We start from the raw sequence: 26161 nt of genomic DNA, 5'->3' as shown, positions 1-26161 counted from the left end.
CCAGCACCTAGGGCACAACTGGCTCTCCAACAGGTTGTAGGCCCTCTGCTCACCTCTGAGCAGACTTGGGCCTCTGGCTGCTCCGGGCCTGTGGTAGGCCCCAATCCAGTCTGAGGGGGCAGACAGGCCAAGGGGCCTGCCTGTGGTCCTGTTCATTTGCCTCAGTGCAGACCGAGGCTGCAGAAAGAATGACCCTGTCCAGTAGGGCGTGGCGTGATGGCCCTGAGTACACGCGTGCTGAGTAGAGTGTCCAGTTGCCCCCGTTTGCCCAAGTGTGAGGAATTTCTTGGGACCTGGGACTTCCAGTGCTGGTCAGGACAGTCCTGGGCAAGCTGCAACAGTTGGCCACCCTGGCGCCGAGCTGCAGGCTGCATCTTAGGGAAAGGGCAGGTGCGGCCTAGTCCTGCCTTTTTGTGGTCAGGGGATGTTCTGTTCACCTGCACAGGAGAAGGACTGCACCAAGGCCAGGCAAAAGGCCCAGAGCTCTGGGCTGATTGAGATACCTGCGAAGCACCTTGTCTGGGACATCTCTCCTTGTAAAAGCCAATGAGGGGTTTGGTGGGCCAATTAGCATGGGGTCGGGTGCAAGGGCTAAGCTGGGGGAAAAGAGTCCAGCTATCTGCTTTGGGGAGTGCTGGGGAGAGACACCAGGAGTAGCAGGGAATGATGATGAGCGCACAGGATTTGCATCAGGGAAGTGTGATTCCAGGCCCACTTGCTGCTGGGTGCCTCAGTGTCTTCGGCTGGAAAATGGGAAGAGAGGCACCTGTTTACCTGCCTCAGACACTTGCAGTGAGGAATCTGAGAGAATGCCTGGGCCAGTGGATGGCAAGCTGGACGGCTGGGGCCGGGGTAGTTTGTTAGCTGGAGAAGCCTTGCTGGGGCCCAGCTCTCAGCTGGTCAAGGAAGTGGGCAGAGGAACCCTTGCCTTCCTATCCATCCCAGATCAGCATCCGAGGCTGCCTTCTCTGCGGCAATATGGCTCCTGGCCCTCAAGCCCCACCTCTGGGGCCATATAAGGGGAGCTGTGTCTGGGACTCAGGCCTCGAGGGGGGCTCCCCTTCCTTTTCCACCATTATCCTCACCCTCAGGGTGTTGGCTCTTTTCCCGTGGACCAGGGGTTAGTGGCCGGGCAGCAGCCCTGACACCACTCACTTAGCTGGGTGGTCTCAGGCAAATCACTTGTCTTTTTGGGGCCTCAGTTTTTTCATTGGTAAGACTGTGGGGATAGATTAGGTCTCTGGTTTTTAAATATTTGTTTATAGTACTGGAACCTCTTTTCCAGTCAAGGTTCTAATTACACTAAATAAAAGAGATAACAGTAGGTGATTGAAAAACTGGACCACATGCCCCCCTTCCCCTCACACCCAGGGCACCCTGGGGGCCGCAGGGACCCAGTTTGAGAGCCTCCTTCGGGTGCCTGCTGTCTCTAACACTATCGTTTGTGGCTCATGGGCAGGGATGTCCTTGTTTCCTTTTCCAGGGAGCCCAGTGACTGGCCCCCAGCCCCACACCTCCTGGCACCTTCTACCAAGTACGGAAGCCTTCGGATTTTCCAAATCCTGGTTCCCACTGACACTGAGGTCTGTCTCAGCCCTTGTTACAGAGTTCACTGGGGCCACAGACCCCTGTCCCTCCTCGTGCAAGTCACGGGACTAAAGTTACGCTCGGCCACAGCTGACCTTGTGAGGCACGCCTGGACTTGTGAAGGACTTCCACATGCCTCTTCTCATGCGCCCCCCAACCTCCCCAACAGCCTGCAGGACAGGTCTGAGGACCTCACTTCACAAATGAGGGAAAGGGGTCAAGTGATCTCAGGACACTGGCTCGAGATCCCCCCATTTGTGGGTACAGAGCTGGGCGCCCAGACAGGAAGTCTGGTCCTTTCCTGGAGCCACCGTCTGGGGCACCCTGCCACGGCTCAGACTTTCCCCAGCTTATCCCTGCTGCTGTCACCTGCAGGCACCAAAGGCAGAAAGAGGGGGTAGGAGTGTATGAGGAAGGCAGGAAAGAGGAAAATCTTCCTTCCTTGTCCTGGGGGTCTGCAGCAGTGTTCTTCCCAGCTACCTCACCACACCACCTCATCACCTTCCCCTGCTTCAGTCAGAGAGGGGCTGGGGCCAGGGAGGGCCAGGGAGGGCAGGTCCTTAGAAGCTGGGACCCCGGGAACAGGTAGGGGAGGCTGTCACTGGCCAGGCACCTGCCCCGGTCATCCAAAGGCCCCCAGTGCCTGCACTGACATCATCAGTGCCCTGAAGGGACAGGCCGTCTTCTCCCAGTCTTCTCTGGCTCCCCTGACCACAAACAGGCGGGGGCTCGGGGAGGAGCCAGAGGCTGGAAACGTGAGCCAAGAGGAGTCAACAGTTCCTCGAATTGTGTTACAGCCCTGGCTGCCAGCTCCAGTGCTAATAATATGAACAGATGTGGGTCACGCAGCTCCATCCTGTGGCCTGAATCCTGCCCTGCCGCACGACCCCAGGCTGGCAGTGCAGGGGGGTTCCAGTCCTGGGGTCCTGGGGCCCTGGGGATGAGTGAGGCTGGGTCTGGGAGGGGCCGTCTGTATAAAGCCCACCCTGATTGGGCTAGCAGCCCATGCACTCCACGGTCGACAGAGGCAACATTAAGGACTAAATCAGTGAGTTTTGTAGGATGATGATAATTATAATAAAAAACTTTAAATGATACAAATGAAAATTACTTCTTTATGTATAACTTTAAAATTGTAACAAAAGAAATGATAATGTCCTTTATAGCTGAGGCTTGAAACCTGATCCAGGATTTTGTTTCCAGTGCTCTGGTGTTGAGAAGGGACCAGGAGGGGAGTGAGGCTCACAGCCATCCAAAGAGCACCACCCGTGTGCCTCTCCGAGCCCGGGCTCTGCCGGAACACCCCCAGCGGGGGCTGCCCACGGTGGAGGTGGGAGGCCGACTGACACACGGGGTCCGGGATGCCACCCTCAGCACCCAGGGCCACAGCCTGGTAGCCGGCAGGCAGGGAAGCCTGCCAGAAGTGACCCTGAGGCCTGTGGCCAGGGCAGCACCAGGGCGACCAAGGGACAGAGCTGGGTCTGAGCTGTGCAGGAGTGGGTGGTGTCACCCGGCAGAGGCCTGAGTGCTGGAGAGAGGATCCTCCTCTACTCACCTGGGTGGTGCCCGTGTCGGGACCAGGATCAGAGGCCCCCTGGAGAATGGGCACCGTTTATGGTTCTCGTACTGGCCTCCGGCACGCCTGTCCTCATTCAGGGAGAGGAGACGTGGGCATTTCCAGCGGGACTCTGCTTCCCCCAGGGGGTACAGAAAAGGCCCCACTCAGTGCTCACTTAACCCCCAGGAGACTGAACCTCCTCCCACTGGCCTGCTGGATGCGGGTCCTGTGTGTGAGTTTATGTCGGCAAAACTATCTACAGGGCTACCTCGGGCAGGGCTGGTGAGGTGGAGAAAACTGCAGGGGGACAGCCACAAGTGGCCATTAGAAAGATGCCTGGGCGGACACCTGGGTGGACACTGTTCTTCCTTCAGCGGTGTTCGTGAAGGCCACACTGTGTGAAGGCCCTGGGGCTGCAGCACGGAACGAGACAGGCAGGCGGCCCCAGGCAGGCCCTTGCCCCTCCAGGGTGTGAGGCCTTCATCTCAGAACTGCACAAACTCTCTAGAATCACACTGTTGGAAGGTGGGGCCAGGCTGAGGCCAGGGCCAGGCCTAGACTGTGGGAACATGGGCAGGCCTCCCAGAGGACATGGGGGAGGGGGGTGGAGGAGCAGCAGGGAGGCTGCTGGCAGAAAGAACTGGGGCAACGTGTCAGGAAAGGGTGGGTGGAGGAGGCTCCAGCGGGCAGCGGGGTCAGAGTGTGAGGGCCCTGCCAGCCACCTGGACCCAGGAGAAGGATCTCACTGTCCCTGTGGCCTCCACTTTCCCCATCTGTGGAAAGAGACCACCAGCGTGCTTCTGTGCTGCTCAGACATCTGTCTCTTGGGCCCTTCACTGTGTCCATCATAAAAAAATGGCAACAATCCAGTTAAGGAAGTGGAGCTGCCTGCCAGAGTCCCTGCAGGCCCCGAGCTGGACCACTTACCCTTAACAGCACTAACTCTGCTGGGGAACTGTGCCCTCTCCTCCCAGGGAAAAGGCCGTCGAGTCACAGCTATAAAAGGCAGACCCACTCTCCCTGAGACTTCGTTTAGGCCAAACTGTCCACAGGGAAGGGAAGGAAAGGGGATAAGATGTGGCAGTAAGCCTCCCAAGCAAACCCCCAACTCCTGGGCTCTGGGAGGACTGCTCGGCCATGGGGGCTCCTGGAGAGCGCCTCCCCACACTGCACGTGCTGCCCAGCCCTGGACCCTTACTTCTTACTCAAAGGGCTGTGGGGCTATGGAAGCATCAGGAGGCCTGGGCCTGTTCTTGGGGAAACGTCCTCCATGGGGGTCTGGGTGGGGGTGGCAGGGTGAAGGCCACACCTAGGCCTCCAGCTTTGCCAATCCCCTCTGCCCGCGCCCCCACGGCTCGCCGGGACTGCTGGTTCCTGAGCACAAGGTCTCTTGTTCGTTCATTCACAGTGAAGTTCTTTCTCGGCCCATGGCCACTGGGTGTGACTGGCAAGGTGACAATTATAGATTGGGGACCTGGCCTGTGTATTGTTCCCTGGATGCCGTCACTTCCGTACTTTCCCAGCTCTAGGACTTTGCTCACGCTGTCCCCTCCAGCCAGAGTGCCCACCCCACCCCAGCCCTGCCCTCGCTCCTACTTCCTTCACAGATGCCAGTTCCTTTATCAGAGTCCCCAGCCTGCCCTCGCACCTGCCGTGCTCCCAGGTTGTTGTCCTCAGGCCTCCGTGCCCTGGAGTCTGCTGAACTCTGGCCTCTTCCCTGCCCCCTAACTCTGCCAGGGCAGCCTGTGTCTCGGTCACCTCTGGTGTCAGTGCCTGCAATGGGACCTGACGCTTGTTTGGTGAATCAGTTCATCATTGTTGAGGAAGACGACAGAGCGTCTGTGTACCAGACACCACGTGCTGTCTGTGTCATAACCCGTTTTTCTCACAATATCCTAGTGAGGTAGGTGGTTCTGCCACTGCCATTGTGAAGACGAGGACACTGAGGCAGAGGAGGTGAAGTGACATGCTCAAGGCCAGCCAGTGCAGATGGATCCAGCCCGGGGAAGTGGGGCTGTGGCATCCACAATGACGCCCAGCGGGTCTACTATGCTGCCTTTTGGAGGCGATGGCAACTCAGGGAAGTCGCCCTGCACACCCAAGTGGGCGCCACCGTCACTGCCAGGAGACAGGGCGTGCCTGCTTCTGCGGGCAACTCGCCCCAGCCCACCCCGCGCAGATTAAGTCCCATTTTCCTTAGTGCAGCCTTTCTCCCCTTTTGAACTCGGGTCTCCCACTGCTGTTTGGCACAAATGGGGTTGAGCTCCTTGAAAACAGTGAGTCTGGGTTCAGCAAATGTTTGCAGAATGATTGCTTTGCTAAATACACTCCCAAAGACACCCACAGCTTCACGAAGACCCTTGGTCAAGGCCTTCCCTTCCCCAAGCCTCAGTGCCTGCTCTGGGACACACTAGTCCAAACTGTGTGGTGTGACATCCTCTGAGTGTTCCGAGCTGCTCCAGAACTGACACAGTGTCCCAATCTATTTACCTGGGTCTTGACACTGCTGTGTGTCTCCAATAGAAAGCCAGGTGGGGTGGGGATGGTGTTACAGCTGAGCAGGGATGCACGTCCCTTGCTCCTTGGAGCAGTTCCCTTCCCGAGGCCTGGGGGCAGCCTGGGATGAGATAAGCTGGCAGATCCCAGGAGCTTGGATGGGCTACAGGTTTTGCCACCTGACAGTGGGTGGGGACACTTGTCAAAGGCTCTTTTTTTGCAGCAAACAGTTGGAGTCTGCCCCGCCCCTTCTGGCTCACTGAGCTGCACGCTGAGGGCAGGGGGATGGGCTGGTAAGTGGGAGTGGGAGAGCGGGGACCGCCCCTGCCAACTGCAGTTAACAAGTGGCGGCTCGCAGGCCAGGCAGGGCAGATGCAGTGACCCCAAGCAGGGCAGCCAATGAGCTCCCAGGCTGCAGTGGCACCACCAGGCAGCCTGCCTGTCTTTGGCTGGAGCGGCAGTGGGAGGGGCCTCAGGCCGCCAGTCAGGGCTGCTGGGCCCTGTTTCTGGGAGGCCCTGGGCAGATCTGCCGCTTCATTCACGGGAAGCCCCACTCGGGCTGCTTCATTTTAAACTTTTCCAGCCTCCTGGGGGGAGGGCAGGCTGTGGGGGTGGTGTGGGAATGATGGCTGGGAAGACTGTGCAGCCAGAGATGGAAACTTGGAGAACTTTTCCCTGGCCCTGCATCCGGAGTGGGCCAGAGCTCCAGGCTGCAGAGAAGGGAGGTGCCCAGAGCAGGAACCCGGGGAGCAGGGGTTGTGCTGCGTCCTGCTGCCAACCCAGGCCTGCAATCAGGGGTCCCAGGGTCCTGGTTTGAGTCCCTTACCCTTTGCCTGGATGGAGTCGGCCCTGAACAATTGTGACCAAAGTGGCTGTCAGCTGGGGAAAGGGGGACATTTAGGCCTGTCACCCCAAACTCCTTGTGGGATGTCAGTAGTAACAGGTGCTTGTGGGATCCCCCCAACCTCAGCCTCCACCTGCCCCCCACACACGGTGCAAACCCACCACAGCCAGTCACATAATAAACATATTTATAGATGTACAATCTCAATTCTAACTCAAGAAATACAGCTTCTCAGGGGATCCTTTAGGATCTATGTTCTTATTGCACATGGCTCAGCCATCTAGGGACATCTACCAAGACCAGCCGGTCGGATGGCGGGGGCAGAGCACCAGGGCCACTGTGGTGGGCACTCTCACCCGTGTCCAGTTCTCAGCATCTCTCTGGGCCGGGGCGGCCACTTCATCTCAGGGCAGGATCTTGTTCAAAATCCAGATTTGACATTTCTTCACCAAGCTTCCTTTCCCAGTATGAATCCTGTTTGTTGGGGGACTTTTAAAAAAAGAGCCAGGAGTAACTCTGGGAGGATGGGTATCACCTCTCAGCTGGCAGCGTGGGGAAGTAAGGCTCGGAAGATGGCAGGCTCAACGGCACCCCCACCACCAGAGGAAAGTTCAGGAAAACACAGTAATTCCAAAAGGCCAGTCAAAACTGTGGGAACAAAGAAAACCTCCCTCCCTTCTCCTGGCAGCAACTGCTGTTTTGAGAAAAATCCTCATTTGAAGGTAAGAATAAGAAAACCCTTCTGGTTCAGATGCATCCTTTGTCCAAAGTGCAAGAGAAGGCGGGGTGGCATGGTGTCCTCGGAGGGCAGACTTTCTTCGGGAGCCAGCTGCTGCCCTGGGGTCCTGGGTGCCACCGGCTGGCTCTGGGAGGAAGAGCCCTCGGGAGTCCCTGGCGCACAACTTGGGAAGAACCAGTGGCAACACTGGAGCCGTGCCTTGTGGCACCTGGAAGGCAAAACTCAGGGACCAGGGCAAGGCGGTCAGGCAGACCCTGGCCCCTCTTCCGACCTTGTTGATCTCTCCGGCTAGGGGTCAGAGGGCTCCCAGGCACTAGGACGCCTGAGCTGGCCAAAGCTTGAGGTGGGTGGCCTCACCCCAGGCCACTTGGGGCCTCTACTGTGACTCAGTGCTGGGCTGGCACCTGGCCCTAAGGGTACATTCTCCCCTCCTGCTTAGCCATAAACCTGGCAACCTTCTAACGCTTTCTACAGGTTTATCCTGCCATGATTGCTGCTGCCTAAAATGGGCCGGGGTCCAGGGGAACGCCGGAGGCTGTGACCGACTCCCTGTGCTGGGGCCAGTGTCTGCAGAGGACCTGGCTGCCTTCCCCGACCAGTCTGTTTTCTACAACAGGGAAGGAGTCATCGAAACAATGTTCCAAATCCCTGCATAGTTTAAAAAGTAGACCATATATCTATATATATCTTTATATATGCTATTTACATATAAATAGATATATATACATATACACGCATCTGTAAATTACATTCTCTGGAAAGTTCTCTTTCCTCCTCCTGGCCAGCGCCTGCCTGGATTCCACTGAGGTGACTGGTGGTGGCTCCTGGGAGGGAAAAGAAAGGCAGTCAGGTGTCCCCTCCCCCAGCCCTTCCCACAGACAATTGCTGCAAGTTTTACATTCTGCTTTTGTTGCCATGGTTTCCGTATCCTAGGAGAGGGCCGCTGCGGAGCCTGAGCCTGGGCCAGCCCTGGGAGGGAGGGAAGGAAGCGCCCGTGGCAGGTTTTCCTGTCTGTCCTAAGAGCTTTCTGCATTTACTGGACGAGAGAGAGGGCAAGTTGTGTGGTGGTCGGCCTCCAATCCATTTTAATGTTTTTTTTTCTTTTCTTTTTATGTCTTTCATTAAATACAGTCCATCACCTTGGCTCAGTGCACGTCACCAAAAATTCTCCAGGGATTTCATGGTCTGGGGAGGAGAGTGGGAACAGTTAGTGTGGCAGTCACACCTCTGGAGTCTCGGGCTCTGCCCGCATGAACAAGCAACCCTCCCTGCCTCATCCTGCACACCCGAGCTGCAGCACCCAGCTGCCCTCCTGCAGCCTGCTTCACTGTCCTGGGGGCACGAGGCAACAGCTTCAAAACAGAGAGCCTGCACCTGGATCCCTACTGAAGGGATACGGAGGGACAGACAGCGTACCAACAGGAAAAAGAGCCTTCACCAGCCCTGCCCACAATCCTCTGGGCGTGGCCCAAGTTGTCCCCTCCAGCAAATGCTGGAAGCAGAGCCCGCTGCCCGCACATAGGGGTAAAGGAGGCAGACAGCCTGATACCAGCAACATTCACCCCTCCCCTGCAACTCCTCTCTGTGTTGAGGGCTCTGCATTTGACCCTGAACTCAAGACCTGCTGTTCCCTTCCTCAGACCACAGGTGAGATGCCGGGCAGGCCAGATACCTATGGCTTCCAGGTTGCGGGTGCAACAGCATGAAAGAGAAACAGTGAGAGACAGAGACACAGAGAAAGCCAGCCTCCGGTCCCACCTGAGGTAGACATAGGTGCCCAGGGCCCTCCTGCTCCTAGCCTGTTGGCTCCCTCCTCTGCCCTCTGTCGGCCTCCCATCTGTTCCATGTCCCACTTGCCCGGGAGAGCAGGAAAAGAGGAAGGCTCTTGGCCCAACTGTTCCCACACAGTTCTCCCTGCGTGGGGGCTATCTCGGGACCAGTAACATGTGGTGGCTTAAATACCAGGTTACAGACAATAGTTTGCTGCACTTGGGAGAGGGCGGTGCTGACTTGGTGGCTAGGGTAGACCCAGGAGGCAGGAGGGGCTCTCAGCAGCAGCCTTGGGCTCCCTCTTTTGCTTGGCTCTTGGGTCCCACAGCATGACCCCCTGAGCCAGAGGGTGAGGCGGGATCGGGGTGAAGAGCGGAGGCCTGAAGCAGACCTCAGTTTCCAAGCACACCCCAGAGCTGCCCCAACTCTGAAAGCTGGATGGAGGTCAGGCTGGGGACAAGGGGCCTGTGCCATCACTGCCAGGCTCTTTCCCCTTCCCGCCCCCCCCCGCCCCCAACTCATGAGCAGGGCCAGAGCTGCCAGGGTTTGCAGGGCAGAGGAGGCCCTGGCTCATACTTGGACCTCGGTAGTGCGGCTGGCCCAGCGCTATCCATGCAGGGAGGCCTGCACCTCTGACAGTCGGCTACAGCTTGGGGTGCTCATCCTCTGTGCTTTGTGGTACATGTCTGCATCGCCAAAGTAGCGGGCCCGGTATAGCAAGCCTTCCTCTGCAAAGCAATGGGGCAGGGTTAGGACACGGCTGGTACCCCCTGAAGCCTGCCAGAACCTGTCTGGCCTGTGGGGACAGGAAGAAGGCTGTTACAGGCCCAGGAGCTAGAGCAGAGGACTTAGGAAGGACTCTGAAGGAGCAAAGACTATGGCCCCACTGGGACCATCTTGGGATAGGGGGAGAAGCCCCTTTCTGTAGAATGGGGGTGAGGCCAGGCGAGGTGAGAACCTGTCATCCTGGTCACACCTCCCCAGAGTCCTGGAATTAGAGCCTTATGCCCAATCACTGGGTGACCGGGAGATCTGCTCCAATCTCTCTCTACATAGTCACCTCCGCAGCCAAAGGACAGGCTGGCTGCAGCAACTTGCAGGAGGAACCTGGAGGAAACCTCCAGGTGGGCCCTGGCTGCCGGCCCCAGGGAATGCAGGGGTGGAGCTCGGCTCGTGGCTGGGAGGTGGCTGGCACAGGGCAGGGCCAGGTGCTGGGCCCACAGACCCCTGGGCAAACAGGGATTTCTCCTTTCCCGTTCTCAAACTCTGTGCCCCTGCCACATGCACACTCACTCTGCTGCTTCTCCTTCCAGCAGTTGTTTCGGAGGTTGGCGATATAATCATCTTCCACGTTCCGTTCTACTGTTTTCAGGCTGGAGCCCGTGTACTCCTTAGAGAAGGTGTCTGCCACGTAGTAGACAACATTCAGGTGGTCAGTGACTCGCTTGTGAATGTGGCCCACCGACCTGGTCAACAAAAGACAAGGAACAAAGTGGGCCCGGGGCCCAGGCCCAGGGTGGCTCTAGGGGTGACGAGGCTCCTGACAAGAGGTGCCACAAAGGCCACAGGACTAGGGCACCTCCCTGCCAAACTACAGCATGAACTTGTATTCCCTCCAAAGTGAGGGTCTGATGCAAGGCAGGTGACCCTCCAGCACAAGTGGTCTAGGCTATCTGTTGCAAGCCCTTCCTCAGGTTCCACGCTTACCACACTGCTGACTCAGGGGACTCTGGGGAGATGCCCCTTTCTGAGAGGCCCTGGTCAGGGAAGTAGGGAACCTGGGATGAGTCTGGGCCCAGTCTCCAGTGAGTTGTGGGACCTCAGCTCCCTGTGCCTCCGCTTCCCCACTCTTAAGCCAACAGGCTTAAGCCAACCCTTGCTGAGCCAACCCTTGCTGAGGGTCTGCCTACCTACCCAGGAGCTCCTAGTCTAGGGTTAAGAGGCTTAGGAACAAAATAACAAGAAGGGTTCCAAAGAGCTTCATCTTTCCAGCTCTTGGATTCTAAATTCCAGCTCTAAACGCAGGCTCAGAGGCTATGGGAAGAGCCTCAACAGATGGTAGTCAGTGCTCGGGTGAGGACAGTCCCTGCCTGCCCACTGCTGCCTGTCCTCTCTCCAGTAGAGAGAAGGGCTGCCATCAGGCCAGGGAGAGCCGGCAGGGCTGGTGTGGGCCCAGCAGACTGACTCTGCCCCCTGCTGGCCAAGCAGGATGCTGCCAGGCTCCCAGCCAGTGCCAAGCCACTTGGTGGGACCTGAAAGCTTCCACCAATAGAAGCTAAGCACCCTACTGTGTATCAGATACTGTCAGGTGCTAGGAATAAATTAGGGGGGCCAACACCTTAAATGGTCAAATAACTTGCCCAAGTTCACTACCAGTAGTTGAGACCATATATTTATTCAACAAATGTTGAGCATTTCCAATCAGTCTGAAATTTTTACTCATTTAATTTCCACAAGCAGGTAAATGTTGTTCCCATTTTACAGATGAGGAAACCAAGGCTCAGAGAAGTTATATAACTTATCCAGGATCACACAGCTGCTCAGTTAGTAGAAGAGCTGGGATTCAAAGCCACCCTTGGTCTGTCTGACACTAAAGGCCTCGTTCTTTCCATGGTCCTAAGGCCCCCACCCTGAACATAAGAGCAGAGGTTCTTATCTCAAGGTCCACAGATAAGATTGAGGGAAGCAGGTCATGAAGCCGGTGAAACCATATGCAAAAGTGTATGTGCAAGGTTATAGGGAAAAGATCTGCAGGTTTCATTGCATTTTCTCAGGGGAGCATGATCCTAAAAAGATCAAGAACTTCTGCTCAATAGGAAAGTGTATTTTCTCGATTCTAAGCCAGCTTTCTGCACTATGACCAAGAACCTGCAGGATGGGAAGGAAGACCCCTGATGGTGACTGAAACTCCAAAGTCCCCATCTGCCCACCACCCTGGCCTCACCCCCAGCTACCGGTACTCACGGCCTCAGGCTCAGACTGTAGGGGGGACTGGAGACCATGAGCTGGCTGAGAGCTGACACGAGGATCAGGATGAGGATGGGCATCAGTTGGACAAACACCCCCAGCCCGCCCTGCAGAGGAGAGCAATGGTCACCCAAGCCAGACCTGGGTGGGGGTGTGCTGCGGCCACAGCCACCACCAGCTCCCCTGTACAGTGCAGCCCAGGTGTCGGGAGGCAGTTACCACGCAAACAGGCCATGACATCACTCTCCCCCTCTTCCCCCCACAGCTCCCCAAAATACAGAACCCCCTCCACCTGCCACCTTCCCCTGACAAGAACAAAACAGCAACAGGTATTAAATACAGGAGGAAGGTGGGCATATGCATTTCGTTGTGAGAGAATAACAAAAAATGGGCAGAGGTGGCTGCCTCCAGAAGAATGGAAGACAGAGCTGGAGGGAGATTTTCACTATGTGTAACTTTTTGAATTTCAAATCATACAAATATATTATCAATTTAAAAATTGCCAGTTAAAAATTATAAATACAAATAAATTTGTTCACCGTGTGACAATTTGTAACTTAAAAACTCCTCTGTATTTTAGATAATACACAAAATGAAAGTTGAAAAATAAATAAATAAAAACATAAGGCCACACTGTCAGAGCAAAGGGGAACCTCTCTGCCTGCTACAATTTAAAATGTTCTGCCACTGTCCACGGGACTTTGACTTTAGTTAGCTAGCTGTTCTCGCGGCAGTCAAAACGTGTCTGCAGCACTGTCCTGCTATAGCCTTCGCACACGTTTTCTGAGCGCTGAAAAGACTAGAGTAGCACCTATACTGTCATCCTTTACAATTCTTTCGTGGAGCCTGACTTTCCACTGCTTGGAAAATGTTGGCCTTACGAACGAATGAACTGCACAAAGGCTATTCACACCCGAACCCGTCTGTAGCTGGAAAACACTCTGCATGACATTCTCCAAAAGAGGCCATCCAATCCCTGCTCCTTCGGGTGGGCAGTGTGGAGTGTGGCTCCCTCTGGTGGTGCTCAGCAGAATGACAAGGGAGGCCACAGATGGCTTGTGGGCTGAGAGTTGTGGGAACACTGCCATCCCAGAATAGATAGCTGGTCATGTCACTATCCCCTCGAGGCCCCACACCCTGTGGTGGGGCCCTCCCCTCCTCTCCCAGCACCTTCTTCACTCACGTCACCCTGGTTCTCCCTGCGGTCCTGCCTTTGCTGGTAGTTATAGCGCATACGGCCATTGCTGTAGACATGGACGTTACCTGGGGGTCAGAGGGACTGAGTCAGGAGTGGGGCTGCTGGGAGAGGGACAGGCTGACACCCAGTCTCCCACCATCGCCCCTGGCCAGACTTAGCTGTGGGGAGTGTAGGGGGACTTACTAGATGGGAAGCCACCGCCAAAGAACATGTTGAAGAGGTCTTCGGGGGAGATGTCAGCCTCGAAGCCACGGTGGAAGTCCCCATGCCCATGGCCATGCCGGGCTGCCTGGCTCTTGTCGTCACCAAACTGGTCATACTGCTTCCTCTTCTCTGGGTTGCTGAGCACTGCGTACGCTGTGCCAATGGCTGGAAAGGAGGTGGAAAGGTCAGGCCTGGGCATGCTAGGGGTGTGCGGGATGCGGCTGCCACGGCTGCCACAAGCTCACCTCCTTCAGGTCCTTAAGTGGGGCTAAGGAGGCAGGAGTCGTTGGCCCAGCGGGAAGTCTTGGGGTGGGGGGGGGGTGCGGGCATGCCTGGGGGAGTCTGGGCCACCTGGGCTGGGGAGAGGATTAACACTCAGGCTCCTAGCCCCCCACCTCACGATGCGAGTCCACCCTTTTCTACACACCAGGCCCTTCACGGGCATTATCTTACTTACTCCTAACAGCAACCCTATCTCCATTCACTGATGAGAAAACTGAGGCTCAGGGAGTGTAAGCTCATAGAGCTCTGATGTGGCAGAAGCAGGAGCCAAACCCAGGAGTGTCATGCTTCAAGTCCAGTCCCCAACTTTATAAAAAGCACCAGTCCCCACCCCCCAACCCCATTTCTCTCTCGAAGTACCCAGTGGATGAGGCATTCCTTTCTGGAGGTTATGTAATCGTGAAGTCACATTGTGACCTGAGGGCCAAACAGATGTGTGACAGCCTGCTGGAACGCAACAGAAACTGGAAGCAACAGAACAGCAGGGAGCGGCCAAATCCCCAGTTCTAGTCGCAGCTCCTCCACTGCTGGTAGTGTGGCCTGGGCGAGGAGCCCTCTCTTCTCTGGGGTCCAGGTCCCAGCTGCCAATTTTCTGCCTGGCCCTGGGGCTTTCCCTGTAGAGGTGGGAAGCCTGGGTCCCAAAGGACCCCAGCTTGGGCCGCCCCGAGTCTTCTGCTCCCTGTTGAGCGGCCCACTCTTTCACAAGAGTGGGTCAGAGCTGCATCTGCTTCGGAACTCACAGCCCCTGAGAATCAGGTGGATGCCCCTCCACCTCCCATTCTGACAAGGCCCCCAGGCCAGGTGTGGCCTCTCAGTGCCTGCCAGGAAGGCTGCAGGCAGAGGTCAGGGCTGGGGAAACGTTACCCTTGGCCATCTTGCTTCCCTGCTCACATTTTCCTTCTCCCTCTGGGGCTGACTGACAGGCAGCAGGCGATGATGCTTGCAGACTACTCATGCAGGACCAGCCCCAAGGAGCACCTGGGGTGGGCCCTGGAGACAGCACACCAGGTCTTGGGGCCTGCTCTGCCACAGGATCCCCACCTGGCCACGGTCACGGCCCCAGGGCAGTGCAGCACTCTGCCCGGGCTAGGAGAGGCTAGTCACCACACTATTTCCCCGAGGGAGGTGGGTCTAAGATCCTGATGGTCCCACGGAGGACAAGGTGGGCATGAGAGAAGAGGCATCTGGGGGAGATGTGAACCAGCAGCGCCCAATGACACGGTGCTGGCAGTGTCTGTACACATGTGTGGGTCCGATGAGAATATAACCGATTAAAGAGCAGCTGCTGCTTCCAGCCAGAATGGAAACACCCGTCCCAGAACCAATAGGCCCTGAGGCCAGAGAGACTGCCAGGTCCCCTGCTGCAGGCCCTAGGGTGTGTGTGGTGTTGAGAGAGACAGAATGTATGTGCAAAGGGAGCTGGGGGTGGGTTGGCTATGGCTGCTGGTGCTGGGGAGGCCACCAGGCCAGAGGCCTTTGCCCTGGAGCGGCCTGCCCGGTTTCTCCGCACAGAGCAGCTGGTACAGAGACCCCAAGGTGGATGAACACAGCAGGACTGCTTCTGCCCCTCAGCCACTGTTTGGCCTGGAGAAGCCGTTGGTCCTCTTGCTCCCAGTCCCCTCCTAAAGCCTCCAGGGAATGAGGGGGACAGGGAGGCAGGATGGTGCCGTCCGAGCTCTGACCGATTCTGCGTGGCTACAGGTGGCTACTGGGGCCTTCTTCCAGGAAACAGCTCCTGAGCCAGTAGGACTTGGGTCCATGGCCGCTTCCTGGAAAAGCCCCTTATTCCCTTCCAAGGACAGGAGATAAAAACACCAAAATACCAGGAAACCAGGGCCAGCTTACCTTTGAAAGCTTCCGTGGCGCCAGGCGCGTGGTTCTTGTCTGGGTGGAACTTGAGGGCCAGTTTGCGGTAGGCCTTCTTCAGGTCCTCGTCCGAGGCCCCTCTGCTCACCCCCAGGATCTCATAATAATCTTTACACTGCTTGACCCTGGGGGGGGAGACGAGTGTGGTGGGGGAGGTCTCCGTGGGCCCAGGGCCCAGGGTGGGTGGGCGGGGAGCAAGCAGCGTGAGCACACAGCTCTGGCCAGGCTCACAGGCACACACTGTCAAACTGTGGGGACAGGGGCGGGGATCTGGGCAGGTGCCAGAGGAACACCAGGGATACATTTATGGTACAAGAGGGGCAGCTGCTGTGTCTGCCGGACCGGGAAGCACCCCCCTTTGCTAACGGCACTCTCACCGCAGGCAACCTCAGGACTGCGCATCGGGGCCTGCGCCCAGGGACAGGTGTGTCCCAAGCTCCGCCAGCTGTCTCCTCTCCTTGCAATCTGAGTCTTGACTGGGCACCAAAAAAGGCCTGGCAGGTGTTGCTCACCCCACCGCAGGGCCCTGAAGAGACCCTGCTTCCCTCCCATCAATTCTGACTCCTGGGGTCCCTGGAGACCCTGACTTTTCCAGGCATTCCTAACTCCCCACAGTCAGTTTTTGTTGCCTGCAACTGGTAGGCCTGTCTGGTCAGAAAAATGTACATTTGGCTTATGTTTTTATGGCAAACTACAATCATGCTGGGTCACACGCAAGCTGAACCACATGGGAACGACCTCAAAGGGGTCCCAAGGCTAGCGAGCGGGGAGGCCTGGGGGGGAACGAGCGCCCGAGAAGCCTCGGCTGGGCTATCCTGGCCTGGCAGTGAGCTGCTCCGTGCAGGGCCCGCCCAGGCCTTGGCGGGATAACTGCCTCCTGTCTCCACTCTACCCGCACAGGCTCTATCTGAACGGGTCTTTGTTGGGGGCGGGTTGTGGGTTGGGGGAGAGTCGAGGGGGAGACCAAGCCTGTCTCTGCCTGACAAACAGAGCTGTGTGCAGAGCAGAGGAAGCCGGTGGTGTCAGCATTTCCAGCCTCTGCTGTGGGTTGTCTTGGAGGGAGGGGACTGTGCAGCCCTGGTTCCCACACTATATTCTGGGGTCTCGTGGGAAATAAGGAGTGGGCCTGGTGAGCCCAACCACTCGGACCTTCCCTCTCTTTAAGACCTTCCCAGGGCCCATCCACACACCTAGGCAGATGTGCGGTGGAGGATGCACCACAGGAGGGGAAGCCTTCTCAAGACTTGAAACCTCCCCACCACCTCCAGACCCCGGCCCCCGTCTGCCGGGCCCAGCCTTCTACCTTTTCACAGCTGCTACTTGTTCCGAGGTGTAGCCTTTGGTGGTCTCTCCTCCTCCGGCTTCACCGTTGGCCGAGGGCGCGTCGGACCCACCTGCTTTCCTATGGGTCGCATGGGTTGCGTCTGTGGGTTGGGGTTGGTCACTGGCAGACTGTGGTTTCTGGTTGAGGGACTCGATCAGGGCTGTGCAGAGCAAGGAAACCAGTCAGGGCCCTGCTCCGGCAAAGCCACATGTCTGACTGAGGGGCCAAATGGCCCTGGGGAGGTGGGGGCCCCACACATCCCACCTGCTTACTCTCCCAGCAAAGCTTCTTGCCTGACTGGAGCCTGTGGCGGCCAGTGGGGCTGTCGCCTGCTTTCTTAGGATCCACAGTCCTCTGGAGTTGGCAGGGTGTATACAGGTCATTTAAAACTCAGCATAACCCCTCTCTGCCCCCAAAATAAACTCAGCATAAAAATAATTTTTTTCTTCTGTTCTGGTTCCCAAAAATAAATTATCAGTCCTTCAACTTTTTGTTTTAACCCTCACCCAAAGACATTTTTCCAATTGATTTCTTTAGAGATAGAGGAAGGGAGAGGGAGAGAGAAACATCGATATGAGAAACACCAATGAGCTGCCTCCCATACATGCCCCGACCAGGGACTGAACCTGTGACCTAGGCATATACCCTGACTGGGAATCGTACTGCAACCTTCTGATGACGGGACAATGCTCCAACCAACTAAGCCACACAGCCAGCGCAATCCTTCAGATTTTTCAACAGCCATCCTGTGAAGAGCCGAGGTGGGTGAAGTACTTTGCAATGGGGACCCACTAGCAGGGACCACCCAACTCAGCTGGCAGGGGTCAGAATGGCTACCCGGAGGCCTTCACCTAGCCATGGAGAGGGGTGGGGGCAATGAGCCTGCCCCACAGGGCCAGGGGTGGTGTGAGACTCAGGATACACGTCTGCCGTGTTCACTACTCAAGAGTTTTTACATTTTTCAAGGGCTGGCCATGTCAGATGATTGCCCTACTTCAATGTGCAGAATCTACACAGAACATTAGCTGTCTCCCTTAGACAGAATCAGGGTCATTTCTACTCAAGCCCTTGGTTTCTGCTGACTCAATAAGAGCAAGCTCAAACCTCTGAAAGAAGTCCCCTGTGCCCATTTACTCAGGTGCAAATCAGTTCTGAACCCCTAGTTATGCCTGGGGTGCAGCATCTTGGGAAACTGCGCGCCAGACTAGTGCAGGGACTCAGGACACCTCTGAGCTGAAGAAGGACAGCAGCACAGCCCGAGGTTCCCCAGGCACCGCGCTGAGTGGCAGACGCTCTGTGCCTTGGCACACCTGGGTCTCACCAGGGGCCCAGGGCAGGGCTGGCAGGGGGCAGCACACAGATACTCAAGTGAACCGGCGTGCCCCGAGCCACTGCCATCTTGGTTGCAGCAAACTCACAGGACCTCACTGAGCCAGCAGCTGGGAAATGCACAAACAGGAGCTGCCGACTGAGCCTGTCCCCCAGCCCCGAGGGAGGTGGACGGGTTCCCGTGGGAAATCCTGGGATGGCGCTGAGTGCTCCGTGTGTGCCTGGCAGGCCTGCACACGGGGCTCGGCTCGAGTTAGCTCACCCAGTCCTCACAACGACCCTAAAGGTCAGTCTCGTTACCACCACCCCACCCCATGGTAAGGAGGAGCCGTGTATGACCACAACGTGTGCGTGACTGACAAGCTGGGCAGGCAGCACTCCAGCCCCAAGATGTCCAGCTCACGGGCCCTTGCTCTTCGCTACAATGTTAACCCCGACCACTCGAGTCGGGCAGGGGGAGTCCCTTCCAGCACGGCCATTCCAAGGAGAGGAGAGAAGTTAAATTCTGAAAGAGCCAGGTTTCAAATCTCAGCTTTACCCTAACGACATGACCCTGGTCCATCTGAGAAACCTCTGGGTCTCGGTTTCCTCACGATGGGGCAGGAAGATGAAGTGAGATAATGTGCGTCAGCACACCCAGGGAGACCGATGCAGAGCACGAGTCCAAACGAGCAGCTGCTAATATTGCGACCTGGGCCAATGAACTAACTAGCTGGCCAGGAAAATGAGGGGACCTGAGGTGTGTGGGCAGCTGGGGAGCTCCAAAGCTTGGGAAGACAAAGTTTCAGCACTCAGCACGCTCCGGGCCCGGGTGCAGCTGTAACATGGTAGGTTGTCCCACATGCCAGGTCCACACCAGGCACCGGGGAAATGGAAAAGGAGGAAACCAACAGATGCCGATCAAGATGGACAGAGGGAGGAAGCTTGCTTTACTAGGTATTTAAGGGTTTTTACAGAGGTTCCTTATTTTGATTTCTCTGGAAGCCCCAGCGGTCCAGGCCAAGCGGGTTTATCCTAAGGACAACATGACCAGCCATTCCATCGCCACCGAACATCAGCTGGGAGAGGGGACACTTGCTCCAGCACTTCTCAGGGAAGATTCTGGAAGCTTTTCAGGGCAGTTACGTGACATCTAATTCCCCAGTGCTGCCAAGAGAGCTCAAAGGAGAAGAGATGCGCTCTGGGTCAGACGGGAGGTTCCTGCTTGAGCTGGCAACGAGCGCTCTCTGGTTGCTGACCCGCAGGCCTCTCCTGCTGCCCAGACGCCCATCTCTCAGGCCCGTGGGATGTGACTGGCTGATCCTGACTCACCACTGCATTCCTTACTGGCTTAGTGGCTTGTAGGCAAATGTCACAAAAGAGTAGGAGATAGAACAGCTTAACGTGACCCTGGAGTTAGACAGACATGGCTGGGTTCAAACCCTAATTCTTCCCCTTCCCAGTAAAGCTGGCAGGCATTTAAAAAGAAGGAAATTGGCAGAAGAAACCCAGGCTGGGGTGGGAATGGGGGCAGCTCAGGCAGAGGGGAAAGCACATCTACAGCCAAAGACACCACGAGTGGCCCCAGCTCAAACCCAGACTGGAGAGTCTGACTGCCTGGGTTCGAACCTGGCTCTGCCGCAGGCTGGCGAGTTCATCTAGATTAACTTAGCTTCTCCATACAGGACTGTATCTCCTGTAAACACATATGAAGAAGCAGCACAACTTCCAGCGAATATTAAGCGTTATCTATTACTTTCATTTCCAGGCGCTCTCTGCATGCCTGCAGTGTCAGAGAGAGCCGGGAAAGGGAGGCCAGCGCAGGGAAGGAGTCTGGGAGTGGAGCTGGACAGTCTGGTTCTTTTGCTAATCAGTCATGGAGCCGTGTCAGGTCATCTAATTCCTCAGCGAAGATATGATCTTTGCCCTCACAGGGTTGCTCTGAAGGGTGGAAAGATTCAGTGAAATTAGGTGAATGAAGGGGGTGAGCACACAGTGAGGCTCACGAAGGCTGACTGACTTGAACGGACAGCCTCACTCGAACCTCACCAGTACTAGTACACCTCTCAGTCCCAGACCCTGAGTGACAGAATCTCTCGGCAACACATCCTCCCCTCTCCCTGCGAAGGCTTCCCACCTTGGCCTTCCTGACTCAGCCTGGACCCACAGCCTCGACCTCAGAGCACCTCAGGTAGCCTGAGCTGCAGGATCATTCAGGCCAACCTTTCCTTTGTATGCCGGGAAAGTAAGGCCTACAGGTGTTCGCATCAGCTCCCTGGGGAACCTGGCACCTTCCACCATTGTTGCTAAGCCTCAGGCAGAGCCAATGTCTACTAGGCTGCCAGGCACTGGATAGACACTCCCAGAAAGGGACTGACTGGCTCCACTAGCCCTGCTCTGTGGCAGCCCAGCTTAGGGCCTGGCTACTGCTCCACTGTAGGACTGTCTGGTCCTTGGTGCCTCCTTGTCCCACTTCCTGAAGCATGTGTCTTAAGTCCCCTCAAATCTTTTCACTTTGAGGCCCCTCAACCCCTCAAATTGCCCTGAGCCTCCTCTCACCCTTACCCTTCCGTCTGTCTGTCCTTCCACTTCTCCTTCCATGCTCTGGATCCTTCCCTTTCATTCCTCAACTTGCCCTTTTCCCACGTGGCCTTTGCTGCACCTGACAGTGATGCTCACCACCACCTTGAAACACTGCTCCTTGGCTACCTGACAGCTGCTCTGTCCTGGGACCGCCTCTTCCTGCTGTTGCCCTGCCCCACCCTGCACAGGGCTAAGGCTGTGCCAGCAGCAATCACCTCTACATGTTCCACACCTGCCCACAGTGACTTCTGCCAGGCATAACTGCAGTGAGCTCCATCAGACGGAGGCCAGGCTTTCAGCTAGAACCTGAAGCTTTCTCCCCTAAGCCCCAAGCTGACAGCTCCTGTGGAGTAACCCACTGGCATCTCCCACTCTGGCCATCTCTTCCCACCCATGCTCCTCAGCCTTGCTTTCTTCTCAGTCCCACGGGCTTGGATTCTGAATGCCCATTTCTCCTTGGCATTGCTCTTGCCAGACTGACCATACCCTCCTCCAGACTGTCTTTATCTCGGGCCCTCCCAGCTCCTCACCTACTCAGTGCAACTGTCTCCCAGCTAGTTTCTGCCTTGAGTCTCTCTTCCCTCTCATTAACACTTCACCTTGTTCTCTTTTAAGAAAAATGCCCTTATCTTATTCCTGCCAACTAAAACTTCAATTTTCCCCTCCACTAACAATAGAATAAAGTGAATATCCTGGCCTGGCAGGATGGGATTTCCACAATCTGGAAATCCTACTCTATTCCACTTTCCAAACTGAATCCTTTCTATACTTAAGCTACCACCTCCATAGCCTCCACATCTTTCTACACTCCATCTCTCCCTCCACACCTCTTACAGCTTCCGGCCTCCATGCCTTTCTTCCAGGAAGCTCTTCTCTAAGTTTCCTGCCTTCCTCCCAAATACCATTCAAATGCTACTTCCCAAACCTTTCTGAACTCTTTCCTCACTGTGATTTACCGTTATTTTTACATCCTTGCTAGAGCGCTAGCTTGCCTGTAATTTAATTTTCAGGAGATTGTCCTCCAAGCCGCCCACCCCCAGTATTTCCCTCCACCTCACCAGACTGTGAACTCATGGAAGGCAAGAACTGAATTTTTCAAGTAGATCCTTAAGCCCTCAGCACCTGACACTGTGCTTAATTTTATATTTTTTTAGTCTTCACCTGATGATAAATTTATCGATCTTAGGGAGAGAAAGAAAAACACTGATGTGAGATAAACATTGATTGGCTGCCTCCTGCATGTGCCCTGACCGGGGATTGAACCTGTGACTTTTGGTCTATAGGACGACACTTCAACAATCTGAGCCACTCAGCCAGGGTTTGACTCACTGTTATTGTTTTGTGGCTTACAATACTACTTTTTTCTGTAATTTGTCTCCCTCCCTAGATCATAAGCTACTTAAGGCAAAGGATCATGCCTGACCAATCAATCCTGCTCAGCACTTAAAACCAAGCAGAGGACTTCACAAACAAAACAAAAATGTTCATTGCATTGAGTACACATCTAGAATGAGTTCAAACCTCACATATCGAGTGTGGACAATATTACCTTGTATTTTTCTAACCAAGATTTCCCTATCTCAGGCCTAAGTGAAGCCCAAGTCCTTGTCAGCGCAGTACAGGGTCACAGATGGCACAAGGTGATGTTTACAGAGAGGCATGTACTCATTCCAGAATATCCTAAGTATCACAAACATGCAGCAGGTGACTCTTCTGCCAGAGCAAATTCCAGTGCTAGAGCCCCAGGAAGGACATCCCTCAAAGCCCCCAAACCAGCCCAGGAGGCCCGCTGATAGGAAGATCTCCACAGGCTATATCGTTACCATCCTCTCCTGGCCGCCTGCTCCGGAGGCCCCAGAGGCATCAGAGTCAGAGAGAATTCTGAGGGCTGAAGGGCCCCTACCCCATCCTGCTCTCCTCTTACATAGTGTGACTTACTTCATAGAGAAACTCCTTGAGCGGGCCACCTCAGGACTCCTGGCACATACAGACTGAAACCCTCTCCAAGAGAAGGCAGACAGGGCAAACGATCAACATGCAGTCAGGAGGCAGGAAAACACAGGCATTCCAGGCTGCCTTTCCCGCCAGGGTTCCCTCTTCTCAATTTTGTAGCGCGGGCAAGGACAATTTGGAGGCTGACTGCTGCTCTCCACTCCCGTCTTACTCCTTTAGAAAGATTCCATGTATAGAGTCACAGAACTTTCCAATTTCTAGCTGTGCAATACTGGGCAAGTCCCTGGCCTCCGAGATATGTGTTCATCTACAAAACAAAGATAATCATCTTTGCTCTGCCTCCCTGAGAGGGCAAGCTCAAGTGAGAAAATGCATTAGAAAGAGCCTTCTAAACTGAAAAGCCCTGTGGGTTTTAGTGTTATTTACATGATCTGTGCCAACCCTTTAATTTTCTAGGTGAGTAAACCCGAGCTCAGAAAAGTCACATGGTAGCAGTCAGGATGAGAACGCAGGTTTTCTGATTCTGAGTACCCATTTATGCTGGAGGGTTTATTAAGTGGTAACTGCAGGCACAAGCACTGTTATCTTTAACGGACTATCTATTTCTGTCTTACAGTATTAAAAACTTCTTTAAAGACTTAGGTTCAAGAAAAAAAGAGGGTCCCTGGGTACAGTGAGATGCTCAGCAGTGGAGACCACCTCACTTTTCCCTCCTTGTTTTGTTAGGCTTCTTTCAGACCAGGAGCACAGAGCAGGACAGTCTGGATTCCTGGGAACGAGGGACGTGGGACTGAGGGTGGCCGGGGCTAGCGTCTCCAACAAGACAGTCTTTTCAGAATGTCACAAACAGGTGCAGAGGCTCCAGGAGGGAGTGAGAAGGCCGGTCTCAGGCCAGACCCTCCAAGGAGGTGGTGTGGGGGCGGGAAGGGGGGCGCGGGGAGGGGCGGAGACGACAGGTGCTAGTTTTGGAAGGGTGGTCTCTGGCCTTCACCTGGAAACGTGCAAGGGAGCGAAGATATGAAGAGGCCTTTGCAGGCGGTCCGAAGATCGGAAGTCTCCTTTCCTCCCTAGAACCCCTTTTCCTCATCAGAGTAGTTATGTTTATTAAACTGTATTTCCCAGGCCGGCAACTGGCCCTGGGCCACCGAACGGCCCCTTGGGAAAAGTAGTTTGATTTCGCTTTTAGGTAAGTTCCCTTCGCCTCATTTGCCAGCGTCTCGTATTCTTGGGAACTCCAAATCTCAGAGGGTTCTGCAAACACCCGGAAAGCTGAAGTCGCGGTCGCCCCTGTCATCAGGTGTGCAGCATCCCGGAGAGCCGTGGGAGCGGCAGACTGCACCTCCCAGCAGCCACTGCGAGTCTCAGAGCGCAGGCGTAGCCGCGCCTCGCCACCCCTCCCCCTCCTCCAACTGCTCCCGTCGGTCCGTTCCCGTATTCCCCCCATTAGATCTAATGTCCCCTCTGTCTCACCGGCGCCTCACACTCACAGCGAGCTCGCGGCGTCGGGTACAGCCTCTGCGCCTTCTCCAGGAAGCGGAGCGCTCGGTCGGGCTGGTTGCTCTGGATGGCCTTGAGGGCAATGCTGATACAGCGCTCGGCTTCATCCTTGTTGGATTCCATGGCGGAACCAGAGCGCGGAACCAGGGAGGGGGAGGCCGGGAGAGCGAAGGGCTGCGCCAGCCGCCGGCGCGTCGCTGGGCAGGCGGGCGCAGGATGATGACACAACCGGCTGCCCCTCCTTTTCCGAGATTTGAGTGAGGGCGGAACGCTACCGTAGGTCTTCTAAGAGCGCGACATTCAAGAGAGGTGTTAAGACTGCATGTCCACGTTTTTGGAGACCAAAGGATTATATTCCGAGGTCTTAAAGTTGAGTATTCTTGCATATTCTTGGTAGTAATTCCGTGCGTTTGAGACGAAGGTCATTTATTCATTCAACAGGTATTTATGAAAACTCACTGTGTGCGAATCCAGTGGTGAACGAAACAGAGTCCCTGCCCTCAGGGAGCTTACATTCTAGTGTGTGTAAGGGGGCGGGGAGACATCCCCTAAAGAGATGCATTCAAACAGTGATAAATGCTATGAAGAAAAATAAAAGGATGGAGAGTATAAGGGTACTATTTTAAACAGCCCGATAAGAAATCTCTCAGAAGCTGTTGTTTGAATAGAAATCTGAATTCGGGAGAGAAAGCAGGTGTTCCAGATGTGACTGGAGGAACAAGGGTGGTCCAGGCAGAAGGAAGAAAGAGCAAATGCAAAGGCTCTGAATCAGGAACTTTGCCTGGTGAGTTAACTGACAAGATCAACAAGAATACACTATAGGGGGCATGTCCAAGTAGCACCATAGAGTGGGATTCAGTTCCATCAGGCTTTTCCTGACCACCGTTCCAGTGAATGCAGGTTACCAATGACTCATACTGCCAAATCCACTGTTTTTTTTTTTTTTTTCAGTCCTTATTTATTTGGCCTCAAGCAGGATTTGGTAAGAGGCCACTAGAGGTGAGGGTTAGAAGGCTACTTCTATAATCCAGGAGAGAATGAATGGTAACTTGGATATGGCAATGGTGAGAAGTACTTCAATTCTGGATGTATTTTGAAGACAGAATCCAAGTGATTTTGCTAATGGCTTGGATGTGGGATATAAGGGAAAGAAAGGAGTCAGAATGATTCCAGAATTTTTGGCCTGAGTAGGTGGAAGAACAGAGTTTCCATGAATCAAAACGAGGAAAACTGAGAGCCACACCTTGGTAGGGGAAATATTAAATTTTTAATGTAATTTAAATGTGATGCCCTTTAGAATTCAGTGAAAATATAGAGTAGAGAATTGCACACATGCATGGTTTAGGAAAAAGATGGGGCTGGAAATATAATTTTGGAAGTTTATCGGTATATATAAATGGTATTTAAAGCTACCGGACCAGATGGACAAAGGAATATAAATGGTATTTAAAGCTATGGAACTGAATGCATCCAGGAGGCGAGTGTGGATAGGGAGCAGTAGGAGTCTGATTCCTGCTCCCTTTGACGCACGTCATTTAGAGGTCTAGAAGAGGAGAATCGGGAAGGTAGCATGAAGCAGCAGCTCTGCGGGGTAAGAAAATCAGTTATTTCAGAAGCCAAGTGAAACAAATGTTTCAAGTGGGAGGAATCAAACTTGGGCAAACCATGCAGAGGCCAAGCAATATGAGGACTGAGAAATGACTGATGGATTTGACTACATGGGGGTCACTGGTGACCTTAACAAGACTTCTCTCCGTGGATGGTTGAACTGAAAACCCTGTGGAAATGGATTCAAGAGAGTGAGGGAGGAATGGAGTGGGAGTGGAGAGGAATGTGGGGAAGTTTTGTTTTGTTCTTCTTTTTAAAGCTGGGATATGTTATAGAGCTCTGTGATAGACTTGAGTGGGAAAGAAAGTAGACAATTCCAGTAGACAGAGGAGGTGGGATCTGGGGCACAAGGGAGGGGATGGTCTTAGCTGCCTGGA

The 26161-nt window shown here is 54.9% G+C and overlaps 1 protein-coding gene across 3 annotated transcripts; it reads right to left on the bottom strand.

The window, feature by feature from the left end:
* Positions 1–6655: 6655 nt before the first annotated feature.
* Positions 6656–24389, bottom strand: DNAJB12 (DnaJ heat shock protein family (Hsp40) member B12). 3 transcript variants are annotated; one of them, XM_028512410.2, is made up of 9 exons: positions 24167–24389; positions 16815–16995; positions 15491–15636; positions 13343–13528; positions 13145–13224; positions 11959–12068; positions 10288–10460; positions 9571–9722; positions 6656–8409 (listed from the first exon to the last, which is right to left on the bottom strand). In XM_028512410.2, exons 1-8 carry the CDS (start codon positions 24297–24299, stop codon positions 9601–9603), a joined length of 1131 nt encoding a protein of 376 aa, XP_028368211.1. In that variant the 5' UTR covers positions 24300–24389; the 3' UTR covers positions 6656–8409; positions 9571–9600. The 3 variants fall into 3 exon arrangements, with proteins under 3 accessions (XP_028368211.1, XP_028368210.1, XP_028368209.1); XM_028512409.2 differs by having other exon boundaries at positions 9625–9722; XM_028512408.2 differs by having other exon boundaries at positions 9577–9722; positions 24167–24388.
* Positions 24390–26161: the final 1772 nt, after the last annotated feature.

The sequence above is a fragment of the Phyllostomus discolor genome, chromosome 5 (assembly GCF_004126475.2).
Source record: "Phyllostomus discolor isolate MPI-MPIP mPhyDis1 chromosome 5, mPhyDis1.pri.v3, whole genome shotgun sequence".
Taxonomy (NCBI): Eukaryota; Metazoa; Chordata; class Mammalia; order Chiroptera; family Phyllostomidae; genus Phyllostomus; species Phyllostomus discolor.
Note: the sequence above shows the minus strand (reverse complement) of the source record. Positions and strands in the feature narration are given on the sequence as shown.